General features: G+C 40.8%; 1 protein-coding gene across 2 annotated transcripts in view; it reads right to left on the minus strand.

Moving 5' to 3' along the window:
- Positions 1 to 18,366, minus strand: part of Mapre2 (microtubule associated protein RP/EB family member 2) — a 173,335-nt gene extending 154,969 nt beyond the window's left edge. The window contains exon 1 of one of the 2 annotated variants that reach the window (XM_021236671.2): positions 18,267 to 18,366. Coding sequence is in view for 1 of the 2 variants with exons in the window: in XM_004855210.4 (XP_004855267.2) it covers positions 16,804 to 16,827 (24 nt within the window). In the remaining variant the exon portion in view is untranslated. Of the gene's footprint in view, positions 1 to 16,803; positions 16,913 to 18,266 lie in introns of those variants that run through there. The other variant, XM_004855210.4, reaches the window with a different exon arrangement.
- Between the last annotated feature and the right edge of the window lie 4,565 nt (positions 18,367 to 22,931).

Below are 22,931 nucleotides of genomic sequence, written 5' to 3' on the forward strand. Positions count from 1 at the left end.
CAGGTTTTGAGGAGGTATAATGGCATTCTCCATGTTAAACGGATCTTTAAATTTGCCACTATCTTTTACTATTCCAATTTAATGAAATAACTCAATACGCTAGTGGATTATCCAAACTATATATTTCCTTCAGGCTTAAAAAGTAATTTATGGACTCCCCAAAGGAAAAACAATATAGTTCTCCCTGTATTTTCTGATTTTATTATAAGAAAGGTGAATTAATGAGCACCTCACAGAACACTGAGATTTTGTGGGGAGAAATGTGGAAAGGTGTGATACCCTTCTTTCATTGTGGAGATGGGGGCTACAAAGGTGAACTGAGTTATTTTGGGTTGCACTTTAGGCACAGCTGAAACAAGAACCAGGTCTCCTGACAATCAGTTCTAATTGCCTTTATTGCAAATTTTAAAAAATAATGACACTGCGGTTAAGATTTTTAGTAAAGAATATTTATACTTAAATTTTTAAATTAGGGGGTTAGTTAAGGACATCCCTTCTTTTTTTGTGGTTTTTGTTTGTTTTTTGAGACAGAGTCTCATTATGTAGTCCAGGCTGGCCTTGAACTTTCAGCAATCCTCCTGCCTAAGCTTCCTGAGTGCTGGGATTACAGGCCTGTGCCACCACACCCTGGGGATCCTTTTTGGATCCTAACTCTTCTTTCTCTTTGACTCTCATTTTTCTAGTTCTCCTTATCTGCAATGCTTTTAACTTGCTGTTTTAATTTTAAATCTCTAGAATCTCTACTCAGGATCATTAGTCACAAACATTTGCATAATTTTCAGATAGAAAAGTCTCTCAATCAAAGTCATACAAAATTATTAGTAGGATAATAATTCACAGATTAATAGGAAAGCCCAAGTTTATCAGACATTGTTTAAGATTTAAAAACAAATCTCCCAAATGTGGACAAAAAACCTTGCAGTTTTCAAATTCCAAGAGCACCCCCTAAAATAGCACTAAGCCTCAGAGGAGTATATTGCTCAAAATCTCTTTTCACTGGGATGGGCCACAAACCCTATGGGAAAATATGACTCAAGAAGGGCCTGGTTGAATGTTACAGGACAATGACTGTTCTACTCATCTCACTAGGTTCACCTGCGTCACATTGCTCAACAAGGTACACTCTAAAGGTGTCAAGATGACACTTACAAACCCCACCCAAAGTCTTAGGTCTTGGCAAATTACCATGAATAGTGTTACCTCTGATACTCAGGTGAGGAATTCAGGACAGAAAGACAATCCAATACACTCTTCCACTAAAAAGAAGGACCTCAGAGTCACAACTCAGCCATACTTGGTGTCCATGATGATGGACAAGTACAGCAGCAGACTCTGAAATGGGGAAAGGCCATGCATTCTTGAATATAATGATACCCCTTTTAGTCTTGCAGTCTGTTTGGCTGATTGTGAGGGCTGTTAGTAAGCAGTACCAAGAGCCTCATGTTCCTTTCAAATAAGGCAAACAATAGCCTGTTGGACAGAAGTTTCTTGTTTGTGGGCACAGTTTGATTCCAAAGCTCTAATCAGCCTCTCCTCACTTCAAAACAGGGCTAAGAGGCTGAGCCTCCCTTACATTGTCTGGCAAGTTCACAGAATATTATATCCACAATGTGAAGAGCCAGCTTCCAATTGTTGCTTAGTTTTAACATGAGCTTAGAACCATCAGTGTAGAAATACCTGCCCTTTCAACTGTCCAGAAAACAAACATATGAGGGGAAAAATCCCCAAGGTGGTTCATTTTGAACAGAGGGCCAAATAAAATTTGTCACAGATGTGAGGCAGGACATGGGAGCGGGATTACATCCTGAGATTTTTATAGATATGTGTTTTTTTAAATGATTCAAGATAAAAATAGTCTAACAAGGGCTGGGAATATAGCTCAGTGGTTCCATCACCTGCCTCGAAAGCACAAGGTCCTGAGTTTGATCCTTGGTACCAAAAAAAAAAAAAAAAAGAAAGTCTAACATCTACCAGAGCTGGAAGCTGTTCCCAGGACTCCACCATTTATTTTTTCTAACACTGACACCTTCTCCTATCAGACCACCATTATCTCTATGTCCCTCCCTTTAACACTTACTCAAACCTACCAACTCTCATGCCAGGCCTTCAGTATAGTTCCTCTCAGAGGTACTGGTATTTAACAGGTATTAATATTTTAAGCAGAATGGATGATTGCAGCAGTGGGTTTTCAGAAATTTGCAGAGCATTTCCCACGTTTTGAATAGTAAAGACAACAATCAAAGGGAGCCCTCTGACAAAATGCATGCTGATGAAGAACACCCTAGGAGAGTACCCCACTTTTCAGCACACAAGAAGACTCTCATTCATGATCATTTACAAAATAGTGAGGTCCAAAAACCGAGCAAACATTTCCCCCAGCTGAACTCCTAACGGTTACTGTTAAGCACTGTGCTAGGGTCTGGGGATGTGTAGATGAGGAAAAGCCCATCTCCACCTTCAGCCAGGTCCTCTTGTCCAATGTGAATGCCTAATAACAGACCACCTGGGCATCTCAGCAAGGCCGTGATTCAGATTGAGAATGCCTGGGGAGGAGCCTGAAATTCTGCATTTATTAAGACGCTCTGACAGCACGCTGGGGCCACCTGTCAGTGAGTAGCAAGGACCTAGAGGAGTTCATACCTGAGATAAGACCCAGCCTGACCTTGAATTACTCAGGGAAAGGCATCTCAGCAGAAACACCTAGCAAAAGTTCAGCTAGAGACACTGATCTCAGAAACATGTTGGATACAGGAAATATTAAAAATGCTAAGAGGGGGGCCGGGGATTTAGCTCAGTGGTTTCGCTGCCTGCTGTGCAAGCGCAAAGACGCGAGTTTGATCCCCTGTAAAAAAAAAAATTGCTAAGAGGGAGATATGTTATGTAAAAGACCATTGAATATGAATGCAGACAAGAGCTCTACAGAAAAATTGCTGTATTAGCTGTAAGAAGGTGGCAAAATTACAAGTGCCACTCCTCATATCCTTCCTCACCTTCATGAGTCGCTCACTAATGAATTCATGCTTGTTAATTAAAACAGCAAAAAGAAAAATGAATTTCTCCCTGTATGCTAGTGAGGGGAATTGTGTCCTGGGGAGTTTCTCATAAAATGGCCATGTAACCATTTTCCATTTGAGGTTGTAGAATTGGATAAGATAAAAATCTACTTAATAACATATCACAATTATGTAATAATGTGCTTATTTATGATGGATACTTAAAAATGTGTTTTTGAAGGAACATTTTATTCAATTTTTTGTCTTCTTCTAAAAAATGTGCAATGGCCACAAAAGAATACTATTAAATAAGAATTTAGGAACACCTCCCACCCCCCAGCACCGAGGAGCAGAGCTGCCCCCAGTGCTGAGGAGGGGAACCTTCCAGGCTGCCGCACCACTGCCCCCAGCACCCAGGAGGTAAGCTGTGCAGGCGCCAGCACCACACATCACTCCTCCCACCACTCCCACCCCATGAAATGAGAAGACATGTAAAGAAATGTCAAAACCAGACTTCCAGATCACCTAAAGCAACCCCAAAGGGAAACGAGATGGAACAATCTGATACTCAACCACTTGGACGCCCTGAACTAGCAACCAAAGAGGATCTGGAAAAAATGAAATCAGAAATAATTTCTCAGATATCAGCAGAGATTATGCCCATAGTGCAAGACATGATTAATAAATCTAGAGAGGACACAGATAAAAAAATAGAGGAGCTGAGGAACATGATGGAATCCCAACATAGGAAACAAATGGAATCCATAAAAAAAATGCAAACAAATTTCCAGGAGATTAAAAACTCCACTGAAAGTTTACGCAGCAGAATGAGCCAATGTGAGGTCAGAATTTCAGATTTAGAAGATAAGACTGCAATCAGTGAACAGGAAAAGAAAAATTGCTTTAAAATAGTAAGGGACCACAAGAAATCAATCCAGTAGCTGCTAGAAGATGCAAAGAAGACTAACATCAGACTGACTGGAGTCAATGAAGAAAGAGGAGAGAGTGCAGATGACATTGAAAAAACTGTTCACAGAAGAGATGGCAGAAAACTTCCCAAGCAGGGGAAAAGAACTTGACATACAGATAAGGGAGGCATATAGGACTCCAAAGAGCCTTGATTAAAAAAAATCTACACATGGGCATATAACAGTTAAGCTTCCAGAAACCCAACAGAACAAAATCCTACAAGCAGTTAGAGAAAAGAAACAAATCTCATACAAAGGAAAGCCCATCAGAATCACAGCAGACCTCTCAACGCAAACCCTCAAGGTTAGAATAGCTTTGAGTGATGTATTTCAAGCCCTAAAGGAAAACAGCCTCCAACCCAGATTGATGTACCCTGCAAAACTATCTTTCAAAATTGATGGAGAAATAAGATACTTTCATGACAAAGAGCACTTGAAGAACTTCATGAATACCAAACCAGCACTCCAAAAAATTTTAGACAATATCCTAGGAAAAGACAGCGAGGATCACAACCTCAGGAAGCCCAACAGAATGAATCCTTCAGGCATGACAAGAAATTAAACACAAAGGGGGAGAATCCAACAAAAAAGAAAAAGTCATGACAATGATAAGTCAATATGTATCAGTTATAAATATCAATGTTAATGGCCTCAATTCACCAATCAAAAGGAACAGACTGGCAGAATAGGTCAAGGAGCAATATCCAACACTTTGCTGCATACAAGAAACATGCTTAATTCAAAATGAAACTCACAGACTGAAAGTTAAAGGGTGGAAAACAATACTCCACGCGACAGGAACCCAAAAAAAGCAGGAGTAGCTATCCTCTTTGCAGATCAAGTGCATTTCAAACCCACACTGATTAAGAGAGACAAAGAAGGACACTACATCCTTGTAAAGGGAACAATCCAAGAGGAAGAGATGACACTCATAAACCTATATGCACCAAACACTAGTGCACCCAAGTATATAAAACAAATACTAACAGACATGAAAAATGAAATAAGCACTAATACAATAGTAATGGGGGACCTCAATACCTCACTGTAACAAATAAGTAGATCAACTAGACAAAAAAAGCAATGAAATACTAGAACTCAATCAAACTCTTGAACAAATGAACTTAACAGATGTTTACAGTGTTCCACCCCACAAAATCAGAGTACACATTCTTTTCAGCTGCACAAGGGTTGTTCTCCAAAATAGACCACATCCTCACTCACAGAACATATTTAAGTAAGTGCAAAGGAATTGAAGTCATCCTCTGTATATTATCAGATCATAGGGCAATGAAATTGGAGATCAATAGCAAAAGAAACCACAAGAATTTCATAAAGACATGGAAACTGAACCCACTTCTGAATAACCAATGGGTCACAGAGGAAATTAAAGAAGAAATCAGACAGTTCCTACAATTAACTGAAAGCAGACTTACAAGGGAAATTCATAGCAGTGAATACTCATATTAGGAAAACAGAGCAAGCCCAATTAAACAATTTGATGCTGAACCTCAAGCTTCTAGAAAAAGAAGAGCAGGACAAACCCAAAGCTCATACAAGGGAGGAAATTATAAAGATTAGAGCAGAAGGGGCTGGAGATTTAGCTCAGTGGTTTCACTGCCTGCTGTGTAAGCACAAAGACCCGAGTTTGATCCCCGGTACCAAAAAAAAAAAAAAAAAAAAAAAAAAAAAAAAAAAAAAAAAGATTACAGCAGAAATCAATGCAATGCAGACTAAGAGAACAATACAAAAAAAAATCAATGAAGCCAAGAGTTGGTCCTTCAAAAGAATAAACAAAATTGACAAACCCTTAGCCAACCTTATCAGAAAAAGGAAAGAAAAGGCCCAAATCCATGCAATCAGGAATGAAAAGGATGAAATGACAATGGACCCAGCAGATATCCAGAGGATCATCCATACCTACTTTGAAAACCTATACACCAATAAGATGGAAAACACAACAGAAAAGGACAGATTCCTAGATATGTACGAATTACCAAACTTGAACAAAGAGGACCTAAAAATTCTAAATGACCCAATACCAATCAATGAAATTGAAAATATAATTAAAAACTAATCAACTAAGAAAAGCCCAGGTCCTGATGGCTTCACTGCTGAATTCTACAAGACATTTAGAGAGGAACTACTGTCATTACTGTTTAAACTCGTCAATGAAATTGAAAGGAAAGCAATACTCCCGAATTCATTCCTGGAAGCAAGCATCAGCTTGATCCCCAAAGCAGAGAAAGACCCAACTGAAAAAGAGAACTATAGGCCAATCTCACTAATGAACATAGATGCAAAAATCCTTAATAAGATACTGGCAAATAGAATGCAGAAGATCATCAAGAAGATCATACACCCTGATCAAGTGGGATTCATCCCAGGGATGCAGGGATGGTTCAATATACGAAAATCAATTAATGTAATACACTATATCTATAGAGCCAAGGACAAAACCATAAGATTTTCTCCATAGATGCAGAAAAAGCATTTGACAAAATCCAACATGCATTTATGATAAAAACCCTACCAAAAATTTGAATAGATGGTCTCTACCTCAAACTGATAGAAGCCATCTATGAAAAACCAACAGCCAATATCATACTAAATGGTCACAAACTGAAATCATTCACACTAAAATCAGGAACAAGACAAGGATGTCCACTATCACCACTCTTGTTCAATATAGTGCTGGAAACATTAGCCATGGCAATTAGACAAGAGAAAGAAATAAAAGGAATAAAGATAGGTAATGAAGAAGTCAAATTGTCATTATTTGCACATGACATGATACTGTATATAGAGGACCCTAAGAACTCCACCAAAAGTCTTCTAGACTTAATAACCAAATTCGGTCCAGTAGCTGGTTACAAGGTTAACACACAAAAATCAATAGCTTTCCTCTACACGAAAAACAGACTCACTGAGACAGAAATAGGGCAAACAATTCCTTTCACAATAGCATCCAAGAAACTGAAATATCTAGGAATCAACCTATCAGAAGAAATCAATGACTTCTTCTCTCAAAACTACAGCACTCTGAAAAGAGAGTTTGAAGATGATATCAGAAAATGGAAAGATATCCCTTGCTCCTGGGTAGGAAGAATGAACATAGTGAAAATAGCCATATTTCCAAAACTGTTATATAGATTCAATGCAATCCCAACTGAAATTCCAGCAGCATACTTCACGGACCTTGAGAAAACAATCCAAAAATTCATTTGGAACAAGAAGAGACCTAAAATAACAAAACCAATTCTAGGTAACAGAGACATGGCAGGGGGTATCACAACCCCCAACTTGAAACTATACTACAAAGCTACTGTGATACAAACAGCATGGTACTGGCAAAGAAACAGGCCTGAGGACCAGTGGAACAGATTAGGAGATGCAGAAACAACTCAAGGCACACTCAGCCACCTCATCTTTGACAAAGGAACCAAATACCCTCACTGGATGAAGGATAGCCTCTTTAATAAATGGTGCTAGAAAAAGTGGGTTTCAACTCGCCAAAGATTAACACTAGACCTGTATCTCTCACCATGCACTAAACTAAAATCAAAATGGATTAAAGATCTAAATATTAAATCAGAATTGCCGAAGCAGCTGGAACAGAGGTTACGTAGAACTCTTGAAGCACTGGTGTAGGAAAAGATTTTATGAACAAAACCTCATTTGCCCATGAACTAGCACAAACAATCAACAAGTGGGATCTCTCCTTATTAAAAAGCTTCTGCACACCAAGAGAAACCACCAACAGTGTGAAGAGATAAGCCACAAAGTGGGAAAAAATTTTCACCTGCTGCTCCTCAAAGGTCTACTATCTAGAATCTATAAAGAACTTAAAAAAAATAAGACCTCCTAAATTTAAAGACCTAATCCAAAAATGGGCATCTGAAATGAACAGACATTTCTCAGACAAAGAAGTAGAAATGGCAAATAAACATATGAAAAAATGTTCAACATCACTGGTCATTTGAGAGATGCAAATGAAAACAACACTGAGATTCCTCCTCACCCCAGAAAGTGGCTGCTATCACAAAATCAACCAACATCAAATGCTGGCGGGGCAGTGGGGAATGAGGAACCCTCCTTCACTGCTGGTGGGAGGGCAGACTGGTGCAGTCAATGTGGAAATCAGTATGGAGATACCTCAAAGAACTAGGACTGGATGTTCCATTTGATCCAGCTATTCCCCTGCTGGGTATCTTCCCCAAAGAATTAAAAGAATCATACCACAAGTGATATATGTGCACCCATGTTCATAGCAGCACAGTTTGTAATAGCTAAAACTTGGAGACAGCCCAAATGCCCATCAACTGGAGACTGGATAAAGAAAATGTGTGGGTTTTATTTTAAGGGAGTACTACTCAGCCATAAAAAATGAGAAATTAGAGACATTTATAGCTAAACAGATGCACATTGAGGCGATACTCTTAAGTGAAATAATTGGGACACACATGTGTAAATACCAAATAGTTTCTCTAGTGAGAAACTGAAAGTGTAAATAAGGTTTAAAAGGTATTATAGATAATGTGCAATAGGAAGAAAAGGGGCAAAGGGAAGAGGAAGTGGGATGGGTAGGGGAAAGAAAAGAAGGGAATGGAGTTAATGTGAGAAAATGAAAAAATGGAAACAAAGTCTTTGCAAATAGGGAGGGATGGAGGGATTGAAGGGAGGGCAGAGGAAGGGGGAAAAAATAAGAACCAAGAGAGAGTATGTAAAAGTGCAAATTTCCAATGATGAATGTCATTATATTGTATACCTAAAATGTACCAATAAAATTAATTTAAAAAGAATTTAGTAATTAATTGTAGCATGTTTTATTAATCCATTAATTAATATTATTCTTGAGAAAGAGCACAGGAGCGATTATACAGAATTCTGGCAGGAAAAAAAATACACATTAGGTATTTTGATGCCTAATAAGGAATTAATTACTTGGTGTCCTGGAGCATTTCTCTGTTCTCAGCCATGAAAAGAACTAAGTTTATGGGGCAGAGAAGGGAAAGTTTGTGGTTGACTTAGACACACAACCATGAGCTACAAGCCTGGAAGACACAATTTTTGATTTTGCAGTGCTGAGCATGGAACTCAGACCTTTTATCCATGGTAAGCAAATATTTCGACCACTGAGCTACATCACCAGCCCTGCTCTGTGGTTGTATTTTCCATGCACAGGGGTAACCATTAAGATGAACACACCTGTCTTTCATATTAGGGGTGTTGTAGGAAGCCATATTCTCCAACAATCAACTGCTAGCCTTATGTGAAGCAGATCACTAAATGAGTCTGACCACATCACCTATGTCCTAGTCATGAAGACCCACACCCACATTATCTAATTTGATCTTGACAACAGTCTCTACAGACAATCATTGACTCCACTGCCTCTATCAGCAGATTAGAAAACTCAGTTTATGAGATGCTGATGAAAGATGTTAAGTAACACCTCCAAAATCACCTGTGTGCTACAGAACCAGCTTCAATACTCAGCCCTTTTGATGGTTGATCTAGCTCTTTCTACAGTGTTACACTGTAACTTTAAAAACAACCAATCAACTACTGGCAGGCATTAAAGAAGTGAGGGTTTGGAGCCCAAGAAGAATGATCTAGGAACTTAATAACTTTTAAAAGTTAGAATTTCACAAAGTTAGAGTAGTTTGGAGTTTGCCAGTGGCCCAAATTGTATAGTCTGTCCAGTTTTAGAGTAACCTACTGGTAGGAATACAAGTACATGAAATGTGGCTGTGGCACATAAATATTCCTAACTTACAAAACATGAAATGCAGAAGCACAAAAGAGATTTCCTGACGACATGAGGACCTGAAGTGATCCACCTAACCCGATGAGGTTATTAATCAAGGGCAACCCAGAATGCTATTTATAAGAGGCTGTCAAGTTAGTTCCTATGAGTCTTTTTCAAACTTAAATTTGTCACATTCAAGGCCCTGGGTTCAATCCCCAACATGATGCCTCCCCTCCCCCCAAAAGTTTACCTTATTTTTATACATAGGCTTATCATAAAACAATGTTAGAAACTGTCATTTGGCTTTTCATATGAATACATAGAAATATAATTATTCCTTGGAGGTATTTGAAACCACTTCTTAGGTGTTAAAAAGAGATAGTTAAGGACTGTTCAACAAGGTATTAAAAAGACCAGTCCAATGTGTGAGGAAAAAAAAAAGAATCCTCTAGTTTACAGCTTCTCAAACTTTAATGTGCATAAGAATCACCTTGGGGACTTCTGTGGCAGTGAAGATTCCAGTAGGAAGTCTGAAGTGGAGCCCCAAATTCTGCACTTGCAAGAATGCCTCATAAGGCTGACCCTGCAGGTCCTGGGACTTCACTTAGGCACCATCACTGGAAGTGCTCTTGACGCACATCACACTATGGGTGTGATTGATGAATTTTGTATCTTAGCCCCTTTGAATTAGCAATTTGCCTACTGAAGTATCTATTCTACTAAAAGACCTGTGAAAGAACAGAAAATACTTCAAAATACCTCACAACATAAAAAGATCGATAATTTTCTAGTACTGATTTAATTTTTTTAATCTCTCCCCTTAATGAAGCAAACTGCAGAAACTGCAGCTTAACACTAAATGATTTTTTTCTCCAGAGAGTGAAAGTAGCTTAGATGCCTAAATTTATTACCTCAGAAGTATAACCTCAGGCCAGATATCTTACAGGTCAGGAAAGCTAGTCATTTTGAGATTTATTATGTAATGAAAGCAGGGTCACCAAGTTTAGCATAAGTGGAAATAAAACAAATGGCAAGATGGTGTGCTTATTTAAATTAGAATTTTGGATGACATTTTCAGTGTAAATATAGTGCATGTAATATATGCAATATAGGGAGCACCTTTACCTTAAAAAAAATCATTATTTACCTGAAATTCAAACTGAAGTGATTATCCTGTATTTTATCTGGCAGCCTCAGACAAAAACAGCCTCCCAATTTACCTCACAGTACTGGGAGGGCAGAGGGCAGAGGCCAGGATGGAGAACTAACAGCCCACTGACAGTGTTGTTTAAATATTCCCCTGTACATGGAATTGTTTTCTGGGGTTCTCAGTGTTACCTAGAGCACTTGGTTATTGCTGCTGTTGATTTGTGAAAGCTCTCTTTTAGAGGATTCGTGCTCCGTAGCTTGTTTTCAGGGAAGGACCAGGTAGGGTAAAGCAAGTGCCTTTTATCCCCAGTATCCTCACTTTCACTCTATAGAAGACTGAAAAAACCTTAGTAGGAGAAGTAGATAGTGCCTTCTTGGTTAGAATCATGAAATATTTTTCTTCTTACCTTATGGCAAGTTGATTAGACTTAAAATGATATTTGGAAGGAGAGTGTAAAGTGGTAACAGGTACTCTCTCACCTCTTACTAGCTGCTAATTTTACAGAGCTAATCTAGTCCTCTGACCTCATTTTTATCTAAGCCATCCAGTAGTTTTAGATTCTTTGGCAGAATTAAAGCAAAAGTTAAAACTGCTTCATTTTCCAGCTTTTTCTTGTTAATTTTCTTTCTCCTACCTACTTCAAATAGCAATAGGCATTCCTGTCACGATGTTTATAAGACCTTAGGGCTGAAGCAAGCAAAAGACTCATTAGAGAAGTCCCAACTCTAAGAACAATACATTAAATCCAAATAGTTCCTAGTCTTACTAATTTAGAGGAAAACTATTAGTGCTCTATGTACAGCATAAACTATATTAAAATGTATTTGGTAAAAATGTGAGATCTGGATTGTCGGGGAGGAAAGTTAATCTGAAAGATTGGTTCCTTATCAAATCAGCAAGGGGGATTCACTCTCTCCTCCCTTGATTATTCCATCAGAAGTGCTAGTAAATTACTTCTGCAGTTAGAGATTTACATGCCATTGCTATGGGTATTCCTAGGATGAGATTAAACTCACAATTTTTGTTGTTTTTAGCAATCATTTAGTTGGGCTGGGCATGGTGGCACATGCCTGTCACCCCAGCACTCGGGAGACTGAGGCAGGAGGATAAGTTCAAGGCCAGGGTGGGCTACATAGTGAGACCCTGTCTCAATAAATAAAATTAAGCTGATGTTAAATACCTCAAAATTTATGACAATAACGTATAATTTGTTTTTTTCAGGCTCTAACTTGCAGGTGTATTGATTCTGAAAGGGATAGAGGACCCTTTATAATTGCTCTACTAATCTAAGTGAAACTTATTTGCAAGCTCCCAGTCTATGGCAGTAGAAAGTCATCAAAAGCCAGAAGTTCTAGTAACTGAAGGAAGTTTCATGACAAGCAAGACAATAAACAAATTGAGACAAGTTCATACCAATGTGATTACTGTTTTAAATATTCTTTCTAGAATCTTAATGTAATCATTCCAGCAAAAGGTAAATTGTTTGAACTTCTGGACCATAATCTGGTCTACTTTTGAGTTTGAATATTTTTTGTTTTGTTTTATTTTTGGTACCAGGGATTGAGCTTGGGTCCTTGCGCATGCGAGGCAGGCTGTGGAACCACTGAGCTAAATCTGTGGCATGAGTTTGAAGATTTTAAAACAAACTGCCCATGGCACAACGTTGACTTTATTATGTTTAATGTGTACTTCAGAAAAATGTCATTTATAAAAGCAAGTTTCCACATCCTGTTCTAAGTGTATAAAGCGATATTCAATAAAATATTTCTAAATCTGAATAAATTTCCAAAAGTATACAAATTCCCCCATGAGCTGGAGAACAAGGAAGTTCCTACTGCTAAACAGTTATGGCAAGTGTTCACCATGGGATTGTTCTCAGTTTCTAGAACTCTAGAGATAATGACTAGTTAGTATCACATCAACACTTGTTTAGGGTTTGTTTAGATTCAGAAGTTTACAGTTGATGAAATCACTAAAATTCACATATTAGATCATGATTTTTTTTTTTTTTGGTACCAGGGATCGAACTCTGGTCCTTGTGCTTTCGAGGCGAGCGGTGGAACCACTGAGCTAAATCCCTGGCAAAATTCACATATTAGAAATGTGCTGTTTTTGCAAAGTAAATACATGCACAAGAAGAATATGAAGACAAACTGACTTCTATCTTTAATCCTTAGTTGACCTACTTAGTAACAAATTTTGCCTACCTCGACTAAAGGGAAATAATTGAAAAAAAGACAAAGGCTTTAAGGGAGCAAATCTTTGTATTGAATTGGAATATGTTGAGTCGGAGTAGAGGTGTACAAAGTTTTTCTGTAAATACTGAGCCAATACTTTAGGCCTTGTGGATCACACAATTTTGGTCCACCTATTCCACCCAGTCATACTTGCACAAAAGCATCCATAGACAAGGTGTGAAAAAATACGCATGACTGCAGTCCAGGTAAACATTATTTTGGACCCAGAAGTGTGAATTTTACATAATTTTCAAGTTTCCCCAAACAGTTTTCTTTGTATATTTTTCAATTATTAAAAAATTATAAAAACCAACCTTACCTAGAAGGCCACATAAAAGCAATGGGCTATAGATTGCTGACCCCTGAAACAGAGGAACCATGGGTTTCAGCTGAGTAGAAGCTCAATGTCAGTACAGTATATGAAGTTTGTCAATAGTAATTTTTGAGGTGTGTAGATTAGATTGTTTTACGAAAGCAAATTCGCCAATAATTCAATTCTATAAAGTTCTGATGTAACAAACCATAGTTTTGAATACTTGTCAACTTTTGCAAACGTGGAATAAAAATTTTGAGGAATTAATAGTTTTGAAATATATAGATTATCTCAGATTAAGAATAAATTTCTTTTAATTTCATGTTAGGAGGTGCTAGGGATTGAGCACAGGCCCTCGTGCATGCTAGGCAACTGATGTACCACTGAGCTACGTTCTCAGCCCTTTCAGTTTTCATGTGGTTGCGGGTGAATTACATGAGAGTTGAATCACTCTTTATGGCTTTAACAGATGAGCTGCAAAGAGAGCTTCTCATGAGGGAGACATTTGGCCTGAACTGGAGAACTCCTCAGTGAAGATGTTGCATAGGTTACTGAAACTTCACTGGGTGATGAGACTAACCTGAAAGTGTTCCTGAAATAAAAGTTTACGCTTCTATAACTTGGGGAAAGATTTAAAAATGAACTTACTACTTTGGTTAACCAGAAAAGAAACTAAAGGTGGCCCCAGATTAAGGTCATCTCTGTCCAAAGGTTGTTTAAGAACAAAGTTGGCAAGACCATGACAGATGTGAATAGTTTCATTTATTGTAAGGAGGGAGGAGATAAGAACTGATCTTGTCCAACCAAAGCCTCTAGGCAAGACATCAAACCTACACGAGGTAACAAATATGAGGAAAGGAGTCAATAACCCAGGGTTCTAGCTGTGTCACTGCCACCCTGGAGACTTACTTCACTGTCTGCATTTACCCAATTATGTTTAATCTCTCATAAGACCAAAGGACTCTCTAAATCCAAGGTAACTGGGTGACTCTTAAAAACTCCGGAGCTTCTAAAATAAGGTGACACCCTTTCTACTCCACCCCTTCTGGTAAATACTACTGAGCTAAAATACATACCAAACTCTGAAAAGTTTCTGACTCATGTGGATTAATCCTTCTAGACTTATTTTCCTAGACTACATTTCTGTCTTTCAACATCTTATACCTCCTAATCAAAATTTGAAAAGCACACCCCTAGCTCCTTTTCTAAGCTACATAAAAGAAAGAATGGACGCACTGACATCCTTCTGGCCCTTGGAAATTCTTGGTAGCATCTATTTTTGATGGCATCTATCAAAGAATGCATTCAATTTCCACTTTTAAATATGCTGCCTAATGAAATGTACTTAAGTATAGTTAAGGTACTTTTTTGTGATACTGGAGATTGAACCCAGGGTCTTCCTCATCCCAGGCAAGCACTCTGCCACTGAACTACACTGTTAGGCCCTACTTGTCCTATTTTAATGATAGTGGGTAAGTGACAATAAAAGTGCTGTGTTCTAAATAACTTCTAGCTTAATAAATTCCTTAGTTGAATATTTTTTCCAAGCAATGGATAGAGGGTAAACTTTTGTTAAATGAATCTTTGACTCATGAGAGCATGGTTAAATGTTATAGCAATTATTAGTATGCTCAAAATACTGTCTGTGAAAAAAGCATTAATTGAACAAAGTAACTACCATTTTATAGCATTTAAGAATTGTAATCAATCTTTGCCTTCTACAGATTCAGAATATCTGTCTTGGAAAATAGTAAAACGGAATGTACTTAGGAGGCATTGTTTTCCAATGTTCCTTCCACTTTCTGATAATCTTCAATACAAACAAGCAGCATTTATAACACAAAGGGTCTTAGACGCTGTGCTCTGGGGCTGTAGACACAAAGGTCAGTAGGGGATAATAGCATTCTAAGGAGGGTATGTAGGTGCTACAGGACAGGTTCCAGTGAAGTTCAACAGCTGGCAACACTGAGCCCTTGTTATGTGCCAGGCACTGTTGTCTCCTTTAAAGAGACTGAAGATGAAGAGCCCACCATGGCAATGTAAAGAGTAATAAAGACAGAAAGATGTATAGAAACTCAAATAGCAACAAAAATAGGAAGAGTAAGTTTACTTAATAAACCATGTGCATCTTGAAAGAACTTAAGAGTCACCTTTTGGGGATGACTTTTTTTTTTAAAGCAAGAAACCTTTGGTCAATACCCAGCAAAACTTCATATGAAATGTTAGGTATGACCATTTCTATTTAAATAGCTCTTTTAATGCATCGTTGAATGTATGCTCAAAAAATATTTGACTTTTTTTGTATTCAAAATGTATGCACTACAAATGATTCCTATTTCACACACTGAAATAACCCAAGCCAGTTTACACTTTCCCATCAGCTTTGCATACATGCTTTCCACCAAGGAAATTACAAGATGCCTAGTTGGCTTGAGTTTCCCTTCCAACAGCACAGAGTGTCACATGAAGCAGGTGGAATGGGGGGTTGGAAAAGGGAACTGCTCTTACAAGCAAACATCCTGATCAGACACTAAAACGTGCTTTCAAAGGACAGAGTGCCTGCCTGTCAATAAGCTGCTCGCTGTAATTACTTCCTATTCACTGGGCTTGCTTTGGAGCGCAGCCTGCTGACTCACCAGGCTGCTCCAAATTTGCTGGGCTGGGTTTCCCTGCTGCCTGTTACAGGGCGTCGTCATCACAGGAATGAAAGTTTGTCTCCCTTAACAACGGTGCAGAAACCAGGCACTGACTGTGAACTTCAATCTTTCCAACAACTAGACTCTAGTCAGGGAATGGGAAAATGATGTGGCAAGTAGGTGTCACCGTCTGCCTCCCTCTGGACATTAGTCACCAGCACCCCAGTTTCAGTGTCTTTTCTCTCACCCACTCAAGCAGTTAACCTGGCTTCTTGTTTTGCAACGCCTGCTTTTGTGGCCACTGAACTCTTTGCAAAAATGGTTCCCAAATTCTGCTACACGTTGGAATCACTTGGAACTTTTTTTTCTTCTTTCAAACACCAATGCTTAGTTCTCATTCTTAGGCTGATCTCAGTGTTTGGGATGTGATGTAGAGGCAGGCCCTTTCAAAGCTGCCAGGTGATTCTAATATGCAGCAAAGACTGGGAACCAGTGCTTTGGCAAAGCATCGCTTTTTCTTACCAACTAAAACAATTACCAGCTAAATGCATCGAGAGACCACAAGGTGGTCTCTGAAGCGCCTAGTTTTCTGACACATGGTCTGATGTCTTAGTTTGATGTCTTAGTTTGGCAGACAACGTCAGCGAAACAAGCCAAAGGGATCCTGTCTAGGAACGACACTGGCTGGGCAAAAACCATTCCCCTCTTTGCTAGTGTTCAAGAGAAACACATCACATGTTTCTATTCTAGTTACCTTTTGATCTCTGTTCTGTTTCATCCCAGTGTCCTGTTCAGCCAAGTTGTAAACCGCGAGTCCTCCGGGATTAGAACCAGCTTGGACCTCAATCGGGACAGTTCTGTGAGCTTCACCAAGGCCGAGACCACACCTCCGCCTCGCAGCGCGGCCCCAGGGCAGATACTATGCTAATTCAGAAAGTTCCTCCAAGCCGCGCGCGGGCTGGCGCAGGTTTGAACACTTAACCTTTGATTTTACGTTACCAGCGCTGCTGTGCTTTTAATAACCTCTTACATCGTGGGTCTGGACCACTGGACCACTTTTTTTTTCTTTCTTTCTTTTTTTTTTTTTCTTTTTTAAGGGGGGAAAGTAGGATTGGAGGCGAGAAAGTGAAGGATAAGACCCGCGGGGAGGGGACGGCAGCAGTGGCAGGTGCGGAGGTGAAGGGATCGCTACCGTTTGGAGTATTAATTGCTCCACGCGCCGCTGGCCTGGCGCGGACTAGGATAAGGGGAGTGGGGGTTAAGACAAAGGCTCCGCCTGATCAAACGTCTGCAGCGCCCTTCCTCGGAGGCCACAGCTCTGCCCTCGGCTCTGGAGGAGCAAAGAGGCTCCGGGGTGACCAACGGCTCGCCTTGCGGGGCCTAAAGCTCTGCACGCGCTCACGTCCCAGGTTCAGAGGGGAGGGTCTTTTTTTGTGTCCACTTCTCCTTTCGGGTCTTTTGTGGGACTCCTGGCTTCCTTGCAAAGTTAGACAGAATTTCCCACTAAGAGAAGGTAGTCCTGAGCCGCTTTCGCCCCGCGCTCTGGGTGCGCCCCGCGGCAGAACCACTCGGGGGCAGACTCATCACTGCCTCCTTCGCACCCGCCGGGGATCTGAGTCCGGCGCCAGGAGCGAGAGCTGGAGTAGGGTGACTGGAGTCCTGTCCGTCCAAGAGGGGAGCGCGGGGGCGGCCGCCGAGGGGGAGGCCGACCCGGGGGTGCAGAGGTTGCTCCCAGGCTCTGCACTTCCTGGTCTGCCCCAAAGCGCAAAGCTCCTACCAGCGCCCCAGTTCTCAGGCCTGGAGGGCCACGCGCTTCGGGCGCACACCTGCAAGACCCTTCGTCCCCGACGCCCACTCCTCCTATTCTGTACAGCCCCAGCCCTCACCCTCAGCCACTCCACTTTGCTTCTGCCAGCGTGGCAGCCTCGACTCCTTCCCGTTTCGTGGGGTCAGCAGAGCAGGACCCCCTGTAGGAAAAATGAGGCCTGCAGGAGCGCGGAGGGGTGCACACCCAAGGTGCCACAGCGCAATGCGCGCACAACTTCTTGCTGGGTCGGGGACCACCCCCGGTTCCGCCTACTCCGCGACCACAGGCGGCAGACCCGGGGTGAGTGGCAGGAGGAGGCGCGGGCGGCACCAGGCCTGGGAGGGACTGCGCCAGGGCAAAGGGTGTTGGGGTGCGCCGGGGCGGTACCGCTTTAAATGCACTTGACTCACCTGCTCCGGCGCTGCCGCCTCCAGCCTCTGCTGACAGCTGGGGGCTTTGTTTTCTCCACCCACTTGGCTGGCCGCGCTCCGCCCCCGCCGCGCACGTGACGCGCCGTCTGCCACCGCCGCGCCTCCGCCAGTCCACTCGAGACCGGGCCAGCACCGCCCCTTCCCGGGGGTGCGGGAGCAAGTGGAGACCCCAGAGGGGGAGGGGTGGCGAGCCGCACAGGTCCCGGGTTACTCGTGGGAAGACTTTGGTTTGGGCCTTAGGAAGCCAACCTGAGCTGGTGAAGGAAGAAAGTGGCTGCTGGCGAAATGAACCGGACTGGTGGGCTCCACCCGAGCGGGAGGAGGGGCGGAGGAGGCTTGAAAAGGCGGCGCCACACCCGGAATGGAGTACCTGCCGCCCGGGGTCTGGGCGTCCAGCTCTGCTGCTTTTCACACCGACTGTTTGCACTCACACCTAGGGCGTGACTGATAAAGAGGGGCAAACTAGTTTTATCACGAGCACTCTGAATTAAACGAAGAAATTCTAAGCTCAATATCAAGACCAGCGATTTCATAATTGGTCGTTTTTCGGTGGTTTCAGATCTGCCTGTTGATGATGTTGGTATTTGGATTCCGTTCGGAAAACGGAATCCAGGCTGGAGACTCAACTCCAGAAGTTTATTGATGTGGGCGCTCGTCCATTTGGAACTGCACCTATTTTTAATGAATTGAGAAAATGTTCTGGCTTCAAGACCCAGCTCAGAATTTGCTGCTTTGGAAGAGGTCCTGAAGTTTGCCGATCACAGTACTCTGCAGTGTCTGAAACTGCAGGAAGTTGTTGTTTGAATACTTCCCTTAGCCCTTGGAGAGCACAAAACATACCTTTATTTTTTGGCCCTAAATTGTTACTCATGGAGAAGATTGCATCTCCCTTAATATTCGTGACAGCTAAGTCTTCATGATGCAGTGATTCAGCACAGTGCTTCCTAAACTTCAATGTGCAGAGAATCCCCTGGGGATCTATTTAAGACCAAACTCTAGCTGGAACTGGTCATGCATTCGTGTAAGCCCAGAACTCTGGGAGGCTGAGGCAGGAAGATTGAAATTTCAAGCCCAGCCTGGGCAATTTAGAGACTTTAGCAGAACTCTAAGGAAAACACACACACACACACACACACACACACACACACACACACACACACACACACACACACACACCAGGCTGGGGATGTAACTCAGTGGCAAAGCTCTGAGTTCAATCAGTACTGCAAACAGAAAAGTTCTGATTGTGTGGGCTGAGGGTTGGGCCTGAGAGTTTGCATTTCTAGCAGGCTCCCAGGTAATCTCTGTGTCCACCCTTGAAGTAGGAAGGCTTAGAGCGCTCACTTTGACCCTGGCCAGCCCATTTTGAGCCCTGACTCCACCAATTGCTAGCTGTGGGACCTTAGGCAAGTTTCTACCAAGCTGTAAAATGGGGATGAGACTAAGCCCTCATAGGGCTGTGTTGAAGATCAAACGGGAAAACCCATGTAAAGCACAAAATGTAGTGTCTGGCACATGTACTAGGGCCTGGAGAAGTGTTAGCTAATTAACTGGCAAGGTCCTCCTTGCAGGGGCAAGCCTAGCACAGAACACAGGGTGCCTGCCAGGGGAGCAGTATGTGAAATGGGCACAGGGATAAAGTGCCCAGCCCAGGAAGAGTGGCTGTGCCCCTGTAGCCTGCCAGATGTGCTAGACATGGAGGGTGTTGGCTCAGTAAATGAATATACAGCAGGGCAAATCATACATGTTCAAAAAAGTTCTTGTTTCTACTTTAAAACTTGATAGATTAGTTCTGAGACATTGAATTAAAAATCATTTTGCTTTTTATTACAGATAATGTCCAGCTGCCTGTCAGATGGTAATCTATTTTAATATTGAAGAGAGTAAATGGATTGTTAAGGAGTAGTACATTTTTTATCCTCATTAAAAACCTTGAAATTTAAATTTAAATGAATTTATTAATGAGGATATGATATTCTTAGCTCTCAAAATGAATGGCTGTTGTCATCATAGTTTCCATCTCTTCCTTCCTTTTTCTGCTCCCCTCTCTCTCCCAAATCTGGGTGTTTTTCTAAGACTCATTTCTTGGCTTCTGTCCTCTACCATTTGCCTCAGAAATTTTATTCATGTTTTGTGTTCAATTTTCAAGTGTGTGGAGATACCTTCTGAATTATTCTCACATTCCTAACCTGTTCCCAAGTCCTATTTCTGCATTTCCAGCATTTCCACTAAATTCTTCACTAGCCTTGAATGTGTCCCTGCCGTAAAACTGATACCTCCTTGGTGATAAAACAATATGACAGTCTGCATTGAGAAGCTCTGTGAGAATCCAGGTACCTAGCAAGGATATGGGACACATTATGATTTATCCCAACTACTTTCTTGGGGTTCCCAGGTATTTCTTTGAGTCTTTGCCCTCAATAATGACCAGTCAACTTATGTATGAATGCAACTTACTGATTTATGAGCCACGTATGTAGCTGTGGACCACTGCATAGTGAGAGTTGAGCTAGTGAGACTGTGTGAAGCAGGAGAGACTAGAACATGCTGCTGTAACAAACGCTACTAAAATCTCAGCTGGTTAGTGCCCCTAAGTTAGTTTCTTGCTCATGCAGACTCTCCCAGAGAGCCATCATGATGACTTAACTTTGCAGCTTGCTTTATGCCTGTGATTGTCCATGAGTACTGGGGCAGAGAATATAGAAAGTGGGGAAGAATATGGAAAAAAAAAAACAAAAACCTGAATGCTTTCACCCACAAGTGACATAGGTCACTTCTCACATTTCATCAGTCAAAAGAATCATAGGAATGAGAAAGTAGAAATCTTGGCAAACATGAGTAATATCTTCCATAGAGATCTATTTGATGTAGGAGGGTTCTGGGCAAAATCAACCCTTAAATACCTAATATTACCTTTTTGGTAACGTTATCACGTTCAGTGGAACATGATAAAATTTTTTCTCTTGAAATTCTTGTTACTTGAAATTTTCTAAGTAACAGAATTTCATGCGAAAATTCAAAAAATTGCAATCTTTGGTGTAAAAGGGTTAAACTAAAAATAGTATAATATGGAGTGAGCACAGATTATCAGTTCAAAGAAAGTAGCCAGGTACATGTGGAGTCTTTGGGAGGCATTAATATTGTTGTTTTTACCATATAGTATTATTTTAAAAATGTGAAAAATTCTTTTTCTCTGCCTGTGAGGGTCATTGTATGACTTAGCCAAGGTCAGTCAGTCCAGACTGTTCTGTGACATAGCAGCCAGAAGTGACTAACTACTGCTTCTAGCTAGTAATCTGGGAGGCTGAGGAAGGAGGATTACAAGTTTGAGCCCAGCCTGGCCAGCTATGGGACTTACTAAGATCCTGTCCACAAGATAAAAAAGGGCTGAGGATGTAGCCCAGTGTGGAGACCCTCAGTTCAATTACCAGTACCGGAGGGGATATTTTTTCCAGCTTGATTACTCCCTGGTGAACACACCTGCCATTATGTAAGGTTACAGCACAAGAAAATGTTCCAATTTTGATGATATTAATGCTCATTCTCTATTGGAGGTGTGAATGCATGTATGTGAAGAATAAGATCTTTGAGATCTTATGATCAAATGTCCCATGTTTTCCCCATGTTTGTCTGAATTATGCCTTTGATGAGTTTTCTTGCTGTGTTCATGGGAATGTTGAAATAGCTTTGTGAGTAAAAAAAAATATCAGTTCTCAAGAAGAAAAATTGCTGGTAACAATATAAGAAAAATAAAATTGTGATTTTCAACGTTAAGCCTTTCCCGAAGGGCTGAGATTATGTCAACTAAACTTGCTATATAAATCTCCCAACACTTCATATGTGTAGAAGAGAAAGCACTGATAAATGCTATAAACTCTAAAATTCTTTGGAGATGTAAGATAATAATGTTGCTGGGCAGTGTTTTTGATCTCAACAGATTTATGTTGTGTCTTCCCACACCCACTCAGTGACATCTACTTCACTTTTAAAACATTTACCTCTTTATAAAAGTGTTCCCAAATAAATATCTTTATATAACATGATCATTTTCTGAAAGCTAATATTTGAGAGCTTCAATTACACATTTCCACAAATATCTAGCACAATTAAAAAGGAGAGGCAGAGTTTATCAATTAATGTTGTAAACTGTTTGCTTAAATCCTTTTCATGTTATCTAATTTTTACCTCACAGTCCTTGCTAAGTTGCAATACTGCTTTAAGTATAAACCATAATCTCCTGGGATATGCTGCAGTGAATCACGTGTACACATATCAGTAATGCCATGTTAAGATTGAGATGGAAGAGTTCATTACCAAGATATGACAGCATTTATTAAGATGGATAGTCAAGGTGGCATAAGATGACAGCTCACAAGGATGACTTGTGATGACTCTAGCATCTATTCATTGAGTAAGTATTAAAAAATATTTCTACCTTCAAGCCAAGTGTAGGCTCTTAGAAGTAAACATTAGCTAAAAAGTATCATCAATTTATAGATGAAATTTAGAAGAGAACTATGATTCCTCAAACAGTGGTGATAGTGATGGAGAGGAGACGTTACCAAAGCATGTGTGTGTGGGAGGGGAGGGGGAACCAGGCAGAGAGCCAGAGCCAGAGACCGAGAAAGGACTGTGGGGGCGGGG

Source organism: Heterocephalus glaber, unplaced genomic scaffold, assembly GCF_053883595.1.
Source record: "Heterocephalus glaber isolate CG9 unplaced genomic scaffold, H.glaber_assembly_v1.0 deba00000331, whole genome shotgun sequence".
Lineage (NCBI taxonomy): Eukaryota > Metazoa > Chordata > Mammalia > Rodentia > Bathyergidae > Heterocephalus > Heterocephalus glaber.